This window comes from Drosophila biarmipes, chromosome 3R, assembly GCF_025231255.1.
Source record: "Drosophila biarmipes strain raj3 chromosome 3R, RU_DBia_V1.1, whole genome shotgun sequence".
Lineage (NCBI taxonomy): Eukaryota > Metazoa > Arthropoda > Insecta > Diptera > Drosophilidae > Drosophila > Drosophila biarmipes.
The window spans coordinates 28,669,558-28,689,791 of NC_066616.1; the positions used below are offsets into that span (position 1 = coordinate 28,669,558).

The window sequence follows — 20,234 nt, forward strand, 5'->3', positions numbered from 1 at the left end:
AGAGTGCCACAATTGGCGCCCAAACCCAAAGCCGGGCTGCCATACTCCTCTCTGACTAACTAGACAAAGCTGCCTGGCCCGCCAGTAGAGCGTCTACAGATTTACGACTCGACAGTTGAATCCAGATCCCCCTGGATCGCCTCTTTGTCCCCGGAACACGTGGAGCGTGCTGGCGAAGACAAGCGTTTGACATTTATGTGCAGGCAAATGCACTTCCCCAAGTACGCGCAGAAGGCAATCCGCTGCAAGTACAAGTACCCGAAGTACGGTTCAAGATCATTTGCATCCACCAGCAGCCGAAAAAAGTACAGAGGCACTAGAAAAAAATTGGGAAAAAATAAAAACTAGGTTTTTTAGGTCTAAATTCAACTGAATTTAGATACATTTGCAAGATTCAAAAATTTCCATTGAATCATAATTAATCTTAATTAATCTATAAATAGTACTTAAATACTACTAAAATCTTGTTTTTACAGTAGGGTTAAAGTAAACTTGTTTAAGAATTAAAAAGACACTTATTTTCCAGTGTAACTCACTTGCTCTTCAGAGGGCCACTCAAAGATCAACCCTCGCTGGCAGCCCCTCGCCTTTATGAACTACGAAATGTGCAATTTCTCCCCGGGTCCCGACTTTTACGATTTTTCCATAGGTCCCAATGTGCCGGGCATCTGTCTGCTTGGGTCGGACTGTTGGCCCAGTATCGATGGCTTCGACGTTTCTAGAGTCAGTCCACTTAGGAATTCCTGGACAGACCACATGGAGTCGCTCGCCTTTTGGCACTTCAGTTTTTCAGTTTTCCTAGCTGCTCTGGAGAAAAGTGAAAATGTGTTCCCTTAGCACAATTGTTGCTCTCCTCTGGCTGCAATTTTTAATGTGCCTTTCCCGATGTTGGTTTTTGTTTTTTGCCTTGCCTTTGATGCTCTCGAGTTTCCCCTAATGTGGCTGGAATATGTCGCCTGGCCATAGTTCTTATTATGGCCTTCTATTTTCAGACCATCATTGATGAACATTTTCATGTTGGCAAAAAGGGAAATGTTGCCAATGTTTTTGGGACAAGGGGAGGGAGGGGAATGAAAAATAAAATGCTATGTAGGATGTTTAAAAGTATGGGAATTATATTATAGAGGTCAGTGGAAAACCAAGAATAAATAAGATTCCAAGACTAATTTGTTTGGTTTTATTGATTTCGTGTTCTTTCCCATGACATATCAAAAGAATAATTCTCCCACCGCTTGGGGAAGGTGGGTTCAGTTCTCAGGGTCCCTCCCGAAAACCGTCTCATAAATGCTTCCTGACAGAGAACATCATCGCTGCGACGACGAACCCAACCACAGGCAACCACAGTCGGCGGGCCAACTCAAACTTTGACACTGATAGGACATGGGGAATACTAAGGCGGGAGCTCACCTCAGATGCTACACGTTATGCGCTATGGGGTAGATGGGTCTTCTATTTCTGCTATCGGAACTCATCAAATATGCACGACGAGGCCAAGACAAAACGTACGCTAGGAAAATGGGAAAGGGACTCGAAATCACGGACTCAGAACGTTGGCGATGATAATTTGATCATGCGAAAAGCGCACGCAAAAGAAAAACATGCGCAGGTACAACAACAAAGTGGTGGCAGTCGAGGAAAAGTGAGTTTTTCCTGATCGCCGATCGCCTGGCTGGTCAGGGGTTTCGAGAGGGGGTTCTACGAGTGGGTGATGGCAATATGGCAACCATATTTGAACACTGATCCCGTATGCGTGTGTGCGAGTGCGTGCGCGGGAGGGAGCGAGAGGGGGCGAGAGAGCGAGGGAGAGGGGGAATGTTTTTATGCCGCTGCTGATGTCGCTGCACTGGGAGAAAAATCAAGAAGAAGTTGCATTATGAAGCAGGGTATTTTAATGGTTACTTTACATCTAGAAAAACTCACTGACATAACATTAATATTTTTCAAAGATATATTTTTAAAAAATTCTTTCAACTTAATTTTATATATTTTTTTATAAATATGTACAATTGCTTATGACCTGATCTATAATTATGTAAAACATACAGTATTTCTAAAGCTAAAGTGTACCTGGTGTCACATCTTTTATAAAAAATCGATTAATACTTTATTTTAAAAACATTAAGTATATATGTAGGTGACATGTCCTCATATTTTAGAAAATTCCTTGAACTTTATAATATACTTCTTTAAAACATCGTGTATTTATGTAGGTCAAGTGTATCAGGTACCCACAATATTTTATAAAAAACAACAACAACACAAATTTGTTCATAAAAAACTTTTTTTTATCTTAAATATATTTTGAGAAATATACATTTTATAAATATATTTATAGAAAACTTATAGTGACTTGAGTGAAGTTAAGCCACTAACAATTGATTAAAGTCTTTAAAAAAGTAAGAAAAATGTTGGATCGAAAGAGGTTTTGGTAAATTCGTAGGATTTTTCTCAGTGTACCATGCACGTTGAGGGAATGGGCGAAGAAGCGAGCGTATGGTAAATAAAAACCAAAACATGAGGAGGGATTCTCTGCGCCGGCAGAGGCGGTGGCAGAGGCATCGGCATCGCCATCGGCGGTGGCAGAGGAAAATGCAGACGGCGCGGAGTGTTTTGTTCTCGTTGAAGTTTTAGAATTTATTCCGTTTCGGGATGTCAATGCAGACGCACGCGCTGCGCGATCCAAAGTGAAGTTAAATTCCAAGTCGACCCAAACAAACATTACCGCCTGAATTTGAATTTCGCATCGAATTTGAATTGAGATTTATTTGCCGCGTTAATCAACTGACAATAGTGCTGTTCGCCTGCCATTTTTGGCACTCCACGCTGTGTGTTCTGCTCTTCGCGCCCCAAGCGCAACTTTTGGCGCGTGCGCATGCGCAGCCAGTGAAAGTGCCAATGCATCGCAAATCCGAGCTCTGAATTGTGAGAGACTCGACGAAAAGCTTATAAACTAAGGAAAATATACTGCCCACAAGATCTCAAGATGTTTGTCACTGTGGATAACACAAACGCCTTCTTCTCAGGTAAAAATAGGGGAAGCAGGAAAATAAAAATAAAGAACATTTTACTAAAGTTTATTCCTAACTTTGAACGAGTTCATAATATGGTGTATGTGTTTCTCCTGGATTGTTTAAACATTAAAAAACCTTCCATAAAAAACTTATAAAATGCTAAGAAGTGTTTATGATTATAAAGATTCTCAAAATGGGGAAAGATATTCCATCTTTGTTTTCAGAAGTTCCAATCTGGATTTATTTTAAATAGGGCTTAGGGCAAAGGTTTTAAAATATTTATCTAACTTAATGAAGCAATTAAAAGCAATGTCAAACGTTAACTTTTATTTTTCTGGCTGCGTAAATCACAATATTTAAAACCCTCTTAAATCTAATTTCCTCTAATTTAACTCCCCAGACAACCCGTATTATTTTTGCAATGACACCAAGTCCCCGCGCACTCCGGACTCCCAGTCCTCCAGCCGGGGCTTCTCGATCTTCAAGCGGCGCAACTCGAAGGGCAGCAGTCCCCGGCCCGTGGTGGTGACCAATCCGGAACAGAAGCGCCTGATGACATCCGCCAATCTGGACACAACGGCCTCCATGGCCCTCGGAAGTCCCCGGGGCAGCTTCAATTCCCTCGGCGGCTTCACACAAGTGAGTGGATGATAAATGTAGAGTTAATGGAGCATATTCCGAACCGATTTCGGAGTACTGATTCGGATTTATCGGCTGAATCTGGCACTTCCTGTTAGGAAGGCGTAGAGTGCCCTTCTAATGCGCCGCCCTCTTCCGTTTTGCGTTTTTCAGCACTCGTTCGAGATGCAACCGATGCACATGTACCGCCAGCGATCTTCCAATTCGCACTCGGAGTTCCGGGAACGCCTGAATTCCTGCAACGAGACACACAGCTCCCAGTGTCCCGGAGGAGGAGGCGCTGGTTCGGTGGCTGGGGACCACGACGAGGTCTTCAATCCGCTGACATCGCCAACAAGGTGAGCAATCCCGGGAATCGAACACTCAAGTGGGGGCTGCGCTGATGACAGGATGCGATTGCAGCTGTTGACAGTTTCGAACCGCCCCCTTTTCCGCCCGTGCTAATCGTTGGTCTTCTCCTTTCTCCACCCCTTTCTTTTTTTTCCTCCGCTCGATCTTCAGCAGCAAATCCCATCGACATCACACCCTGCCAAGTGGCGGATCTCGTCGCCATTCCCTGGGAAACTGGGCCCAGCATCAGCAGCAGCAGCACCATCAGAACCAGGGAACCATGGGCCTGGGCTCGCCGGATGAGGTGCCCAGCATGATGGCGCCCCGCCCACCGCTCCTCTCGCCCAACAAATTCCGCAGCGGCTCGCATCGACGAAGAGGTGAGTTGGCGTTGACACTTGCATTTCCCATCTGCTCAGTATGCCGGGGGGCAGTCGCGAATTCCTATGCTAATCTGGGTTCAACAGGTACAGCAAATGCATGTAAATGCAAATCGTTTAGCTAAGAACCCCCTCTTCATTAGAAGATGTATATCTTAGGAATAATATCATACTTTTATGGGAACTTCATAGATTCTAGGTATCTATTTTTATTGTTACAACAATTCTATAAGTCGAATATGCCCATGTAGTTATTTTAATTTACCCTACAAGCTCAGCTGCCGCATTGACAAAGACAAAGTGTTGGGCAAATTGCATTCCCTGCCCTCGTTTTGCGTTCGCATTTCTGCACTTTGGCGGCTGACAGGCGTTCGCTGCCCTGTTTTTCCCCGCATTTCCCCACCCTTCTGGGGTTTTCCCCCCTAAACTCCTCGAGCAACCTGTACCTCGAAGCTCTGCATCACGTTTGCATATTAAGCGCTACTGCCAGCTCCTCAGTTGCCTTTTATTTTCATTTGTTTGGCCTGCCAGGCGCCATGGATCTGAGCCCCCTCATTTGAGCCACGTTAACAACATTGCAATGTTTACGCAAGTGATAATTGTAATCGTGTTTTGTCGCCAGAGCGTCGCCAATCTCTTTGTTTTGGCATTGTTTTCCCTTGCAGTCTAGTGTAGCTGGAGCTGCTGTTTTGCGGCGTAATGAGGCGATCGTGGACTGTATATAGGGGATTGTTGGCAACGCGCCTTCCTGGCTGATTGGCCTGACATTGACAGTCCTCCGCCGGGTGATGGATGCCCCCAGAGCGGGTAGCTGCATGCCAGATGCAAATGCCTCCTGGTTTGTGCCTCACCCACACACTCGTTTATCCAGCAAAAGTCAGAGGTTTATGGTTTATGAGTCGCTCAGGACTCCTTTGCACGATCATTGTGTATTCATCAGAACGTTTTCAAGGTTTCGCTTTCGTGACATGGCGATATGATGGATAATCTGGAGTTGATTTAAGGCAGTACGTGGATTCATTTGTGTGAGAGAATTAAAGCCAGATTTCGTGTAGTTTTCTTGCCTTCTTTGTTTACTTCATAACAGCAAATTCTTGAAGAAATTGCGTTCGGGTTATTTTGTATTATAATGTCAAGCGATTAACGGGCAAGTTGACCCACTTTGTAGCTATGGTCACTTGCAATCTATTCGAATCTATGCGCCATATGCAGAAAACTAGGCAATTCTCCTCAAGCGGCAATTAACCCACTACACCCACGAGCACTTCAGTCGTAACACCTAAATTTATGGCAAGCTAAAATCAACTGGAACTGAAAAACAAAGCCATATTTGCCCGGGGGGCAGGAGTTAAACGCATTTCCGCTTTTCCAATGGCATTAGCAATTGCAGTTTGTTATTATGTCGCTGGCAACATGGCGGATGGGCAACCTGGAGGAGTCAATAAACGCTGGGGGGCGGTGGGTGTGGCCGCATGACGAGCATAAATTGAAATTGAAGAACTGCACGGCCAATAAGGCACATCGAATCAACTGGCTGGAACGGAACTCTGCATAATTGATGGCCGCAGTACGGTGTATTGTACATATGGGAGGGCTTCAAACGTGTTAATGGCACGGAAGCGAAAAGGAGGGGGGAGGAACGGGGAGTTGGGTGGCCACCAACTGCTTTGCATATGGCGCGTGCCAACCAAAACGATTGGCCAAATTTGGCCCTGCCTCGGCCATACCGAGAAATTGGCAGCACAAACTGTGAATACATCAAAGCAATCCGTAGTCCGTTGTGCTGTTTACGCTGGCCATGTTTCCTCCTCATCGGGTTTCCCCATCGAAAGAGCTTCCAGTCAATAACACTCCAAGTAGGCTGCAGTATGCCATCTATCAATTGCACACTGTTTTAATTGCTGCCGTCGCCGCGGAATGTGGCAGGTGATTTGGGGTCAGCCATCCAGTATTCAGAATTCAGCATTCAGAGTTCCGAATCCAAGACAGAAGAAGTGCATTCTGCCGATGCATAAATGCACTTGTTTACCCCATTTCGGACTCCCCCAGCGTCTGGCTTCTGTTTCCAATTCCCGGAACATCTGCTCATCAGATTACGCAGAGTGTGCTGCCCACATCCAGCCACTTCAATGGGGGTTCAATACACTTGGGCCCTCTGCCTTGGGGGTTAGGTCTTTCCCTTCCTCGCTGCGCATATCAAACAGGCCGAAAAACGAGGAAAATAGTCAGGCAGCCGAAAACAGAAATCCTATCGAGGAGCTCAAGTGTCTTCCTTGGCGGCTGAGACCAACACCTGTTGCATGCATAAATACTAAGCTGGGATTTCGGCAGGGTCGGCGTAATTAACATAATTTTTGGTAGGATAATAAGGCCCACTCCAGCCGAAAAAATAATCATGTTCAAGAAAAATATTTCAAGAAGTTTGCTCACGTTTCCCTTTCTTCTTTGTTGGCTACTATTTGGCAGAAGTTGAGTGGAGGGAGATAAAGGATCTTAAGACTTATATAAAAACCATCAAATCTTTATTGAAATCATAAATCAAAATTGCAATTTTCTATATACTTCTTCGATGGCAATCCAGGTCCGCTTAAGTTCCCTCTCCCCTTTAAGATTTATGTCCAATTAACCTGCCAGAAGCAAGTCTTAGCTTGCCATCTTAGCTTAGCCATTTACAAAATTATATTTCTCGCCACATTAAGTTTTATGATGATTTCTTATTTTATTGCTGTTATGGCTGCCCTTGTCTGGCGTTCCAGCTGCTGCCATTTAAATGGCAGTAAATAAAAATTATATTTTTATATGTTTACAAGTTTTTGCCAGTTCCAGGCCCTATATGATACCTAACTGTTAGGGGCTACCATAAAGGGGGTTCCACGGGAGTTCTTTAAAGCTGGCGAAAAGCAAAGACAATTGGAGATCTGTTGATCGCTTAAAATGCCATAACTCCGTTTATAGCCCTGGGGGGCTGGAGGATCGGGTGCCCATAGGTTGTTTAAAATGGAGAATGCGTTGATTAAACGTCACGGGCACGTACAAAAACAACAAGCAAGGCGCGTTGGCTTTTATTATTTTATAATCTACCAATGCATTGTGTTTACCCGGGGTGGGAAAGAGAGGGCTATCGCCGAGAGAGAAAGAGAGAGAGCTAATTGATATTCTTGGCATTCAGTAAAGTCGGTAGCAGGCCCAAAGCCAAGTCGAAAGCCGAGCTTTTGCCAGTCGAAGTTGAAGGACTGTGGCAACTTGACGCTCCCAGCGTTGCGCATGCGCAGTTGAGAACTCTAAACAAAAATAAATCGCCTCCAGCTGCAGTGAAGAGTTGATATATTATAGCCGAAAAACCCTCTGATAATGAAGTTTTGTGCCGCGTCGTGCTGAGGTTTTGGAATTAATAACAACATGCTGCTGAAAGTGGAAGACATTGAAATGGAGACGTTCTGTTGCGGTGAGTAGCAGTTTATCTCCCAGATACAATGAAATGTATCCATACCCTGTGAGACCGAATCTCAATTATGCAACCAAGACAGGAATGTAGAAAACTCTAAGGCGCGGAATCTTCAAAGTGGCTCTTCGCCACTTAAAATGCAGGCCCTGAACTCCCCAACAAAAAGTGATTGAAAATAGAAAAAAAGGGTTCTTCGAGTGGAAGAAACTTTTGTATGGTAATTGAAGGACCTTTTGAAATAAGCAATTTCCCTTTTCGTTTTTTACCTTTTTTTTTCATTTGAACCACACTCCACTGGGGGCACGTGTTTGGAAAGATGAGGGACACGGCTTCAAAAATAGAGCACAGATTGAGTTTCCGCTTAAAACCGTCTAGACTTTGGGTTCATTTCCCTGCTGCTCCCCTATTTTCTAATTAATATCACAAAAAAAAAACGCGGAAAGGAAAATGTAAAGCCAGACATAAAAAGCGGGACATTGAGGGGGAAAACCAGGGGCAGCTGTGCTACCCCAAAAACGCAGATGTGCTGGGGCAGAGCGCGTGCCCTTCTTCGACTAGGCTTCAAAATAATGCTCATATTTCTGGATGCCATGTACACTCAGTTCCCTGCCCTTCCTCGTGCGTGTTTAAAAATAGCAAAAAAGCAAACAGCAATTATAAACTGAATTGAAAGGGCTGTGCGTGATGTTAATGCTGAGTAACAATCGCGGATCGGCTGCGAGGGCTGGGGCGAGGTGGGCGGGCCGGGACGGTAAAAGGGCAGCAGGTGCCGTCCTGCAGGCAACATAAATACAAATACAAATACTAGCACAAACACCAGCCCCCACCAGACAATAATAACAATAACAACGGGCCAGCGAGCAGAATGTGCAGAAAGTAACGTACAATTTGCAGTTGGCGCAAAAAAAAACAATGCGCAGGCGCAGACGCTAAGTAAACATGCTGAGGAGAACTCAGCTTAATGGTGCTGAATATTTTCTTAAAAATAACTCAGAGCTGTCAGTTTAACTATTTCTAAACTGGGTATATATATGCTGGATATTTTTGAAATAAACGTTTATTCAAATCTAGTTTAATTTCTTAAATTAATGATTTAAAGTCCACGTTATTTTGTTGTTTAAGAATATATGTTTTGTTTTAGTTTAAATAGAACCTATTGTAAATAATGTACATTTTTTCAATTCTTTGAATCGTACAGTTATTAAAAAAAGTAAGTTGATCACTGTATTACTAAATATTTAAAATTGTTTAACTAATCTTTAGTATTTATTTGTTTTATAGCTTTATTTTTGTTTCTATGGTTTTCTATATTTCGTATTAGCACTTTCTCTCAGTGTAGCCCATGGCAGCGACTGCGGCAGCGACGCACGCACCGGAAATCCCTCATAGAAGGCTGTCCATGTGTGCGTGCGGCTGCGACAGCCGAAGCTTGCAGCATAAATTGCATGCAGGAAACAAAAACAACACACATGGAGACGCTCGTGCTCGCTCTCACTCCCACCCTCTGCCGTCCCTTTCGCTCCCTCGGTCTTGTTTATTAAACGGAAACGAAAAATTTGACTTGATTATTGTCAAGTTATCATCGTGGTTGTTTTGTTTTTTTTTTAATTTTTTGATGTACGCTTGCCATAAAAAATAACGCTCTTGTTTACACTAGCCAGAAAAAATGCGGGCTTTTTATATTTAACGACTTGATTTATTTAGGACTTGTACTCACGCCTATTAACCTTGAAGTTCTTGTAATCCTAATGTACTAAATTGGTTTTTATGGCAAGTTTTCTAGAGGTCTTGTTACCACAGCAACATTCGTTTAAAATGCATTAAAAAATTCTGAAAAACCTATCCCATAGGCCAAGCATTTCCCTAAACACTTCTCTTGAAAAATGTATTTCCCACACCGAGGAACCAACGAGTTATCCCCATCGCATTCACATGAAACGATGTGTGCATTGTTTTAAATTGGCCAACAAAATATTTATGACTATATTAGGAGCCGCCTCCTGATGCCTGAAATGTTGGTTGTGAAATTTATGGCGACATTTATTGGCAGCCAGAACGCATAGATCAGTGGAATCGCTGCCAGAGTGACACAAATACCTTGCCCATTCCCCCATCAAAATGAATCGAATAAATAAGAAAATAAATAAAATAATACAAAAACCTCGGGAGCGAAACATTTGAATTGTGTTTGATGGAGTGTTTGACAAAGTTGTCGCTGCTCCAACTGGGGCGGGCATTAATCAACATTAGTGGGGGGACTCTGAGGTGTTGGCTGGATTTTCCTCCTTTATAAGACCACAAATGTTGAGTTTAACACGAAGCCCAGCATTTTTTTAATATTTTTGTTGAGAAATTACCATATCCCTCGGTTCGAGTTCATCTTGACGGATGAGGCGAGACATTTGACACCTGCTGCACAATTACTCAATGCCCTAATACCACGAATCCCCAGTATCTGGATCTATTTTTGTAGTTAGTCCCTAAAAAAAAGAGTTGCCGCCCATTGTTATTATAAGGGAATTATGGCGGCCAACATGTGTGTGGGAGTCGGAGTCGGGATATACACAAGGCACACTATATATATGGCTGACAATCCCCATCCAAGTCCAGCGCACAAGCCCTTTTATGACAGCGACAGCGCGGAATAACAAAACATTAATGTCAGAAACGTCAAAAATAACATCAGATATGAGGAACTTTTGCCTGGGACCTCCCAGTTGTTTACAATTCAGTAAAAACTGCCATTTAAATGCATTATGCATTTCTTGAACTTGGCTTATGTCAAGGCCCATCTAACGAGGCAGCTTAATGCGTTTTATAGCAAGTACTTAGTACTGCCTTTTATGAACTTCCCTTCGATGGACTTCGGTTTCCTTTGGCACATTTCACTTGTTCGCTGGATTTGATTACCGTCTCCCATTTCGCATTCCCATCTAGAGTTTACCAAAGAACTCTGCATGGTTGGAAATCTATATTCGGGGGAATTCTGGGGTCCGGGGCCTGGAGTCTGGCATGCCATTGCTTCATTTTCCATGACGCGGCACGCAGCGTGAAAATGCTGCTGCCCCATCCAGGGAATTTTCCCCTGCCACACGGCCTGCTTTAGTATTTGTTTTCCTTATGTTTATGGCTTGGAAAACGGTTCGATGCCTCATTTTTCTTGTAGCTATAGTTTTTGCTGTATCGCTATTTAGGGCCGAAAGTGAAATTTCAAAATGTTGTTTATGTTTGCTTTTAGCGGGAAATTCCTTGTTGGTTTTCGGAGGGAATGCGTAGAAAAGGGAGCTTACTCGATGCAACATTTTATGATGTGTTTTTAAATGTTTTCATTATTAGACGTTTCAATGAGAAAATAAATTTCTTCATTTACTGGGTCAGAGAGTACTCCATTTGGGGGTTATCCAGAAGAGGAAAAAAGTGATCTTGGTCGCATCTGCTTTGTGTTTAGGAAAGTGAAGAACATCATCATCATAGAATATCAGCTAAACCTCTATGGAAATTGGAAATATATTAGAAACAAATAGTACTAAGGAAAACCTTCATTTATAAACACATCTTTGACGACATCTTTCACTTAATTGGAGTGTTCATGCATCACAGTTGCCCAGAGCTATCATTAATCCGTACATTGTCCAATTCACTGACCTCTCCCGAACCCAAAAACCGAAGCACAGATTGCCTCCAGAAACGAGAGACAAATGCAGGCGCATTCAGAGGCAGAGAGCCAAATCAAATGCAATGTCATTTATAATCGTTGTGACTGACCATCCCCATGCTCAGTGCGATTTCCCTGCCCCATGACATCGTTTTCCCCCGGTGTCCAGCTGTCAGAAATTCTCACACTCTGAGGCAGGCAGTCCGAGAGACAATGAGAACAGCAATTTCCATTTAACGATCTGGGAGCTCGGATGCCAGGGGGCGGGGCGAAATGGCTGGACATGGCACCGAAACTAGAGCTAAAACAATTTAAATCACTTATGATTTATGCCTAGTGCGAACTAAATCTAAATTAATACAAATCTCTGCGAGCACGGCATACGGAATTTGGGTTAGACTTTTGTGAGAAAGGACTGCTCGCGGTTCGGGAATAAATGGGGAGTACCACATACTCGCAATTTCATAAGGAAGTCGACAATTAACCAAATCCCAGTGGAAGAGCTGGCCTCAAATTAAAAGATATATATGCGCATAATTAAGTTACAGTTGACATAATTAAATGATAATTGTTATGGTATGTAGGCACACATACATGTGGGCATTTTGAGTTATTTGCTGTTTGTTTGTTTGCCTCTCGAGGGGGAGGGTTAATTTGTGTGTCGTCCGGTGGCCCCTGGGCCCCCTCGAAAGAGCCCCTCCCGCCTTAACCCATTGCGTTCCGCCGCAGTCCATTTAATCCCGCATTCATATTTTTGTGTTCGCCTTTCGCTGATTTATGCCTCTTGCTAAATAAAAGAAAGAAGAACGAAATGAATACAAAAAGTGTCACCATCAGCGGTTGGCATTTATTCAAATTGTCTCTGCCCAAAATGTGCGGCCAGCCCCTCTGCATTTTACCACTCTCCCAAAACATCATCATAAAAATCAAGCCAGCCTGGGCTAAACTCACTTATAAGAACGCTGTTTTTGATGAATTATTTGGGAATTTATGGGGGTTCTTCTTCAATATAATGGGATTTCAAGGAAAATATATCATTTGGTAGAAAAATAATACAATAAATATATGAAATGGTGGCAACAAAGCTTTATCTAAGAGTTTTTGAAATTTAACAGAAAGTAGTTCCACTTTTGAGCTTGATAAGCCAACTGACATCTTCAAGATAACCCAATACTTTCCTCCGCTCGACTGAAACCAGATTCCGCAGCTGCCCACTCGCGGCGTTAGTTTTAATCAATTAATTAAAGGCGTAATCCTAGGCAGCCGCTGATTTGCGGTGGGTCAAACCACTGGCCCACAATTGTGGTTCGCGCAGTTAGTTCCATTCGAAATGTGGATGCTGCGACGACAAATTAGCGCAATGTTTGACTCGCTTCGCGGCGCTTAACAATTGAAAACATTGTATTTCGCTGGTTTTTTGTTCTTTTGTGGAATCTTAAAGCAAGTTTCGAAGCGAACAAATCGAAATCGAAGTGGAAATGCCAACGAAGGGCAGTTGTCGCCTCTTTAGCTGCGCCTCGGGACAGCGAAGGCCTTCCGGGGAGGAGGACTATGTGGACATGGAGATGAGTGAGTTCGGGATGCAGCGGCGCGATACGAGAGGTCCATTAAATTGTGATCGATCACAGCCGAAAAGGCAGAGTATTTTTGCAAATTGCAAGCGAGCCAGAAGGCACAAAGATGATGATCACGAACAAAGGGAGCATTTTGTCTTAACCAAAAGGAGGAGCGATTTAACAATTACCAGATGTTTCAGCACTCAGCCAATCCGGAATATACTATATAGTCCACGGAGCAACTCAATGTCAGACTGCGCTTTTCATTCCCTTCCCATTTCACTTGCAATTTTCAACGGCCGCGCTGCTGTCGCAAAACTGTCGTCTGCCATGTAATTGAGAAATAAATTTCAATGCAGCGACAGCCGCCTCCTCCTCCCTCGTCACAAAATCAAAGTTTGCAAACTGAAATGAAACAAAAGCCATTAAGGCCAAAGTCGGTGGAGCAGGATCAACAACTCAAAACAAAGCTAGTTCCCCACAAATCAAATATATCCGAAAGTAAACCTAGTTATGGTTTGGTTTTTGAGGCAAACTTTAAAGTTCACTTTAAATTTAATTGAATTTGAAAAGTTTTAGATACTTGAATAGAAAAGGTTTTCTGTTTTCAAATACTAAATTTGGCTTTAAAATGCTTTCAGAACTTTTATGATACAGAAAATTAACAATTTTTTTTTATATATTTAAAAAAATTTGAAGCTCAAGCTAAACTTGTATTCGGTCACAGTAATTAATCATTTAAAAGGGCCAAAGCAAAGCTTTCGCAACAGTTCCACTTAATTATGTTGTCAGGGGTCTTTTTAGAGGGCATCAAATAAAATTTGACAAAATTTTGCATATGAAGAGAGGCCGAAATGAAATGGAGCAAAATATATCCATACATTCCCCCTACTTTTTGCATTTCCACATCATATAGAACCGAGAGTTCCAGTTCCTTTGCCTTATAATGAGCACCAGCTGCAGGGAGACGGGAATATCTGGGCGAGAAGGGGGGCAAGTCGGGCAGGAAGAGCAGAAAAATAAGAGGCAGAGTGTACCAGGCAACAGGAAGAAAGAGCGAAGTAAAGATAGAGATACTTCTGCTGACGTCGCCGCCATTTGTGGGTGTCAAGAAGTTCAGATTCTGGCAAATGCAACAGTGGATTTCGGTTTGGCCAGGAGATAGCATCGCTTTGTCTCCACTTTCCATGTGCGTGTGCATCGTCCTCATCTTCATCATCATCAGCCGAGTGCTTGGGTGTTTTTTTGCCCCGAGGAGATTTATTTAAATGCGCTAAACGTGACTAAATTTATGGGGCAACCTGAAGCCGGCGGCGGGAAAAGTGTCGCTGGGACAACACAACTGATTAGTCCGGCCTAATTTATTTGGCTAAAACGGGAGAGAGTAGGAAAACAGCTTCCCCCTAGGTAATTTATTTTGTTTTATTTAGTTTCATCCGAAGATCTTTTGTTTTCCTTCCACTAAAATCCAAATCCATCTATGTATCTTCGGTCAGTCGCGATGAGATTGTCACTGCGGAATGTGGCTGTGTGGAAAGTTCAACAGATTCCTGGCATTATCTCTGAGTTCCTCTAGTGTTAAGCAAGATCTTTGGTGTATTACAACATAACTGATCCAAACTAAATATTTGGGGATTACAAATCGTGAGTGAGTGAGTGTGAAGTATGTGGCATATATTGATGAGAAATGAAAATAAAAATTTATGGTGTGAAAGAAGTCTAGTGAAAAAGCTACATTGTGGCTGTAACTTTCAAAAGAATTTGGAAATTATAAAATTTTTAATCTGTGCTTTCAAAAATAATGACTTACTTGACATATTTACACTTAATATACATTTTTAAAAATCAATCATAAATATTTAAAAAAAAAAATATACCTTCACCTGACTATCAACTTCCAGATGTTTCTCAGTAATCAAAACTATTCTCAAATACCTGACCCAAAACAAAGATAAGTGACAATTTTGATTCAGGTGACACAGTGCCTCACTCAAGTATACCCACACTTTCCCACTGCGTCCTTGACTATCGCATTTTGAAGAATAGCGGCGCTTGAATGGGGCAAAAAGTCACATTCCCCAGGGCAAAGTCAAATAGGATTTCTTCCGGGAGTGGGGACTGTTTGAAGAGGTTACAAATCAAGTTGGTCAAATCCTAAGTAAACACATTATTTATCGCATACACACGCACTGCATATATGAGTTTCTGTGTACATAATGGGAGATTATTCAGGAGGTCGCCTTGGGCCATGGGTTTCTTATCAGCAACTCCTCCGTTTTATTTGAGTTTTCGAGTCATTCTCGCTGACCGTCCCACGATCTTTTCCGCTCATTTTGCAGACAACTGCGGCAACGTGAACAACGCAAGTGGAGCGAGTGCATCCGGGTTCCTGAGTCCCACCGGCTACAATATGGACGACATCCTGATCATCACCGCCAAGCACAGCGAGCGGGCCTATCTGAGGGCCACTTTCCTGAAGAACCACTTCGACAAGATCACCAAACAGCGCGGACGGAAACCATTCAAGTAAGTTTAAAGTTCCATAAAAAATAAATTATTTAAATTTAAATGAGTTAAATATAAAATCTAGAGAGAACTTTAAATGTTCCCAATTTTAAATGTGATTAATTTCATAAAATAAGTTGGAGCTCTCGAAGTGCCTTAATCGCTTTCCATAGTTAGTTAACACATTTCATAATATTTATAAAATATATCTAATATATTTAATCTAATTTTCCAGTTTTCTGCACATCAAAATTGACGATGGTCCCTTCAGCGAGGAAATTGCCCAGAAGTACCAGAACACAGCGCTGCAGATAGTGATCCTGTGTCCCGCCCTGTTGGCCCTTCCCCACAGCTTCCTGATGACCCAGCTGTCGGCGATCATCCGGGTGGAGAAGGTCCTGGCCATCCTGCTGGACGTCAGCGAGGACAAGGTGAAGGAGATGCACAAGACGGCGCTGCCCAGCTACTACAAGTGGCGGCGGTGTGTGGTGAGGGACAATGACCAGGTGCAGATCAGCAACATCCTGGGCATAGCCACCGATATCCTGGGTCGAGCCCTATGCCAGCGCCCTCCATGCCAAGATAACTCCGGCGGAGGAGGTGGTGGTCTATCGCGCAGCTTCTCCAGCTGCACCGAGGGCTTCACCGTGCTGCCCAAGAAGGTGAAACTGGGTCAGAACAAGGTGGTGGCCCTGCTGGCAGAGCCGCTGGAGAAGAATGACACCCTGAAGCTGCTGGTGGAGAAATCCGGCGAGCTGATTGAGCTGCGCAACTTCAAGTGCCGCAATCCCTACACCCTGCAGTTCAACATCCCGGAGGCCTGCATGGAGATCTCCACCATGATCGAGATCCGGATCGAGAAGAACAATAAGAGTCTGGGCGCCAGGCCCATCAAGTGCGAGAGTCGTCTGCGGGAAATGGAGCAGCTGCTGCGCATCGAGGACTCGCCCATAGAGTTCATGTGCCATGCCTTGGGCATTGGACCCGTGGAGCGGGATGCCCTGGATCAGCACTTGCTGCAGTGCTTCCAGCGCAACATGCCGCCCAATTTCCACCTGCTCAGCGGTCCCAGCGAGCGGCAGCCGCACTTCTTCACCCGCCTGGAGTCCAGCCCGGAGGAGTATCCCACCCTGCTGCACTTTGCCGCCAGGTGGGGCCTCAACCGGCTCTGCATCCAGCTGATGGAGTGCCCAGGCGGCGACACCGCCTGCGGCGTGAGGAACTGCGCCGGACGCACCCCGGCCGAGTTGGCCGAGCAGGAGAATCACCACAAGCTGGCGCAGAACATTGTCAGCTTCGCCGAGTTCCATGAGCTGACCACCATGTACCACTACTTCAAGGGAGTGACACCACCTGGCGAGAGCAGTCCCAAGCCGAATGCAAATGTGGTCATCGAAGCTCATCCCGGCAAGGGCAAGCCACCCAAGCAACTGCCCGCGGCGGAGTACATGGAGATGTCCAGTGGATCGGAGCGGGAGAACACACCCGAGGTCAGGCCCAAAACAGAGACGCTGGCCATCTCGAATCTCAACTACATCAGTGTGGAGACGGAGGATGAGAACCTGCAGGCCTCCGTGGCCGAAAAGAAGGTGGAGTCCGAGAAGAAGCTACCAGAAGCCGGAGGCCAACCGGGTCCCGAGAAGACCACCAATGAGCTGAGGATCAATGAGCCACCCTACTACCAGTCCAAGGAGCAGAACCAGAAACCCAAGGATGTAGCCAAATCCCTGGATGAAGTGGACGGTGCTCCTCTCTACCAGACCGACAAGTTCAGCCAGGAGTGCTCCCAGCTGCTGGAGAACCAGCCAGGCAACGACTATGTGCTGCAGCCCTCCAATGTGCCGGTGGTCCAGGATGATGGCAACTACCTGTTCCAGCCCTCCAATCGACCCGTGGAGGAGCCCCTCAGGCTGAGTCGGTCAACCAGCGCCAGAAGCCACCATCAGCAGCAGCAGCCAGGCTACGGAACCCTCAAGCGCAGTGCCAGCGATGCCTCCGCCGCCAGCCATGCACGTTCCAATGCGGACGACGAGCTGGCCGAGATTATGCATGATTTTAAGAACAATGTGCTCTCCATTCGGGATGTAGAGCAGCTGGTGGAGCGCTGGAAGCACCGCAACGATGTCCAGCAGAGCTTCCGGGAGAAGCAGGAGCAGATTGACCAGCTGCGCCGCGAGTACGAGCGCATCCAGGAGCAGGTGAGGACGCACCTGAAGCGGGAGACTCCCTTCGAACGGATCAAGAAGTTCTTCTCGCGATCCAAGACGCCGGGTGGCAATGATAGCCTGCTGGATGAGACCAAGTCCTCGATAGCCACCAGCTGTAGCTTCAAGTCCAGTGGCGGAGTGAGCTCCGGCGTGGGAGCAGGACGACCCATCAGCTCGCTGAGCCTGCAGAGCGTGTCCAGCTCGAGTTCCTCCTCCGGAAGACTGAGTACCGGCAGCAATTGCAGTGGTGCCTCTCTGGGAGATTCGGGCACCCACTCGGATCACGAGGACCGTCGTTTTCCCCACTGCCGCATGATGGACAACTACATGGTGCCACCTGCTCCGCGGCCCGTCTTCACGCCCAGCTCCACGCCCGGTGACGAGCGCCACCAGATCGTCTTCCCCTCGCCCATGTTCAGTTGCCAGCGCCTGAATACACCCACCAGTCCCACGGGATCCGAGCACTACCAGATGTTCCCCTCGAACATACCCGTGTACGGCGTGGGCAGCCAACCGCTGGCCCAGTCCCAGAGCAACAACTACCTGAACACCATCGAGGAGGCCAAGGAGCAGGCGGAGAGCCAGCACTACCAGAATCACAACGGAGTGACCCTGCAGCCCATCAAGCTGAACGAGCGCTCCAACATCATCTACGGCAAGCTGACCAAGAGCAGCTCCGCCAGCGGATGCAGCTCCTTCAAGCCCAAGCAGATCCCAGTCCCCTGTCCCCAGGTGGGCAGCATCGAGGTCCAGGCCGAGGTCTACCAGAATGTGGGAGACATTGCCCCCGAAAGTGAGGCCAAGGCAGAGGAGCAGGCGCCCAACTACATGAACTGCTAGGCCATCCAAACGACACATATCGAAATCGAAAGATTCGACAGAAAGATTCATATACCTAAGCACCCAATTCCGATTATAAAAGCGATCTATTGATCCATCATATTTCATAAAATTTTGATCTGATTCGGAAACCTTGATATTTGCTTAGTCTGTAAGCTCATTCCTTGGCATACTAAATGAGAGGATGAAATGAGTATGAACTAGTTATCGTTATTCTAATTATACTTTTAAGACATTCGAAAGTGGTCCTTAGATCTTTGAAATTTTCAAAACTAAAATTGAAAGTTCTAATGTAAATCGCTTCGGATTATTTGTATTATCTCTGTAGTCTTCGGTTTCAGCAACTAATTGTACATTTGTGAAACGATTGCAAGCAACCAAATCAACATATCATTAGGCATAAATGTAGATCCTAAGTCGATACCAACGAACCAAGCGGCTGAAATATCAGAGCGATTCATTCAAGTTTAAGATTAACCCATTTAGTTTTAAGATTCCCATCTTTGGCATGCCGCTAAGCATGAAAAACTCGTTCATTCTACTATCCTCAGCCCAACCCCACAAAGTTAAACGCAATAAATTTTTTATATATAAGCAGAGCCAAACCTGTTTTCATTTGCCACGTGCGAAGGACGTGGTGTTTTGGGTGGAAATCGGGATGCGGATGTGTATGTGGGCTGTGTGGGAGGCCAAAGTGTCCGTGGCGAACAGGAAATCGTGCGGAATCCCCTGCAACACGCAAAATGGGATTGCAACTGCCAGCGTAAATTTCCCTTTTCGGGAAACAAATGCGAGTTTGCATTCATAAGGACCTGCTGACTGGAACGAGTTTCTCGCGCTGCCCGCTTAAATGATGGCAAAGGGAAATGGCAAAAGTGAAAATGTTTAAAAAGTAACTGAAATGTTTGTAGCACACTTTTCTGCTGACAATCTAATGGCCGCTAAGGGATTTATGTGCAGTGGAATTATTTCAGTTTATTAAAAACAGGAAATTTAAGCAAAGCATGAAATGAAGAGCTCGGAAAAACTACAAAATATAATAAGCAATTTTAATATTTTTGTTCAGCATAAGTCACATGGTAATTAGAGTCTGACCTCAGCGAGGTATGTATTTACTTTTCACATAACAATATTTAATATTCCGATTAAAAATTGCATATACGCTGACTGAAGCAATAAAGACAGGGATATTCACTTTGCTCGCCTTCAAAAGCATGCCACAAAAATGCTGAAATGCGAAATGTGGAAACCTCATGGGAGCAGCCTGTACCCAGCATCCATCCTCGTTGAGCTGCCATTGCCACTCGAGGGCATACATGCATCCACAAACTGCACATGAAAAATATGAAAAAGTAAAAAAAACAGATACGTATGTGCATGGATTCGCATTAAGCCGGCATCTCTTAATTCACACTCAATGGGCCGCAAAAATCTCTCGCTCCGCTCCCGATGCGTACGCTCTGCATAGTATTTTTCCCAGCTGACTTGGCCACTCGCGTTACATGAACACCCACTCCCACTCTCACACTCACACTTTCGCTCACAGAAACACACACCGATGTGCACACACAGTTGCAGGGCAGACAACATGGCCAGAATCAGTCGGCCATCAGTCTCTTGGCCTGCACCATTTCCGGATCCGCTCCGCTCTGTTGTTTGTTTTGTT

General features: G+C 44.9%; 1 protein-coding gene across 6 annotated transcripts in view; it reads left to right on the forward strand.

The window, feature by feature from the left end:
* LOC108024544 (uncharacterized) overlaps positions 1–19,167 on the forward strand; it is a 31,934-nt gene extending 12,767 nt beyond the window's left edge. The window contains exons 1-6 of one of the 6 annotated variants that reach the window (XM_017094512.3): positions 2,603–3,023; positions 3,412–3,650; positions 3,804–3,988; positions 4,152–4,360; positions 15,356–15,542; positions 15,757–19,167. In XM_017094512.3, coding sequence (XP_016950001.1) covers positions 2,984–3,023; positions 3,412–3,650; positions 3,804–3,988; positions 4,152–4,360; positions 15,356–15,542; positions 15,757–18,568 — 3,672 coding nt within the window. In that variant the 5' untranslated portion in view covers positions 2,603–2,983 and the 3' untranslated portion in view covers positions 18,569–19,167. Of the gene's footprint in view, positions 1–2,602; positions 3,024–3,411; positions 3,651–3,803; positions 3,989–4,151; positions 4,361–7,510; positions 7,806–12,912; positions 13,030–14,251; positions 14,424–15,355; positions 15,543–15,756 lie in introns of those variants that run through there. The other 5 variants (XM_017094514.3, XM_017094515.3, XM_017094517.3 and 2 more) reach the window with 5 other exon arrangements.
* The last annotated feature ends 1,067 nt before the right edge of the window (positions 19,168–20,234 follow it).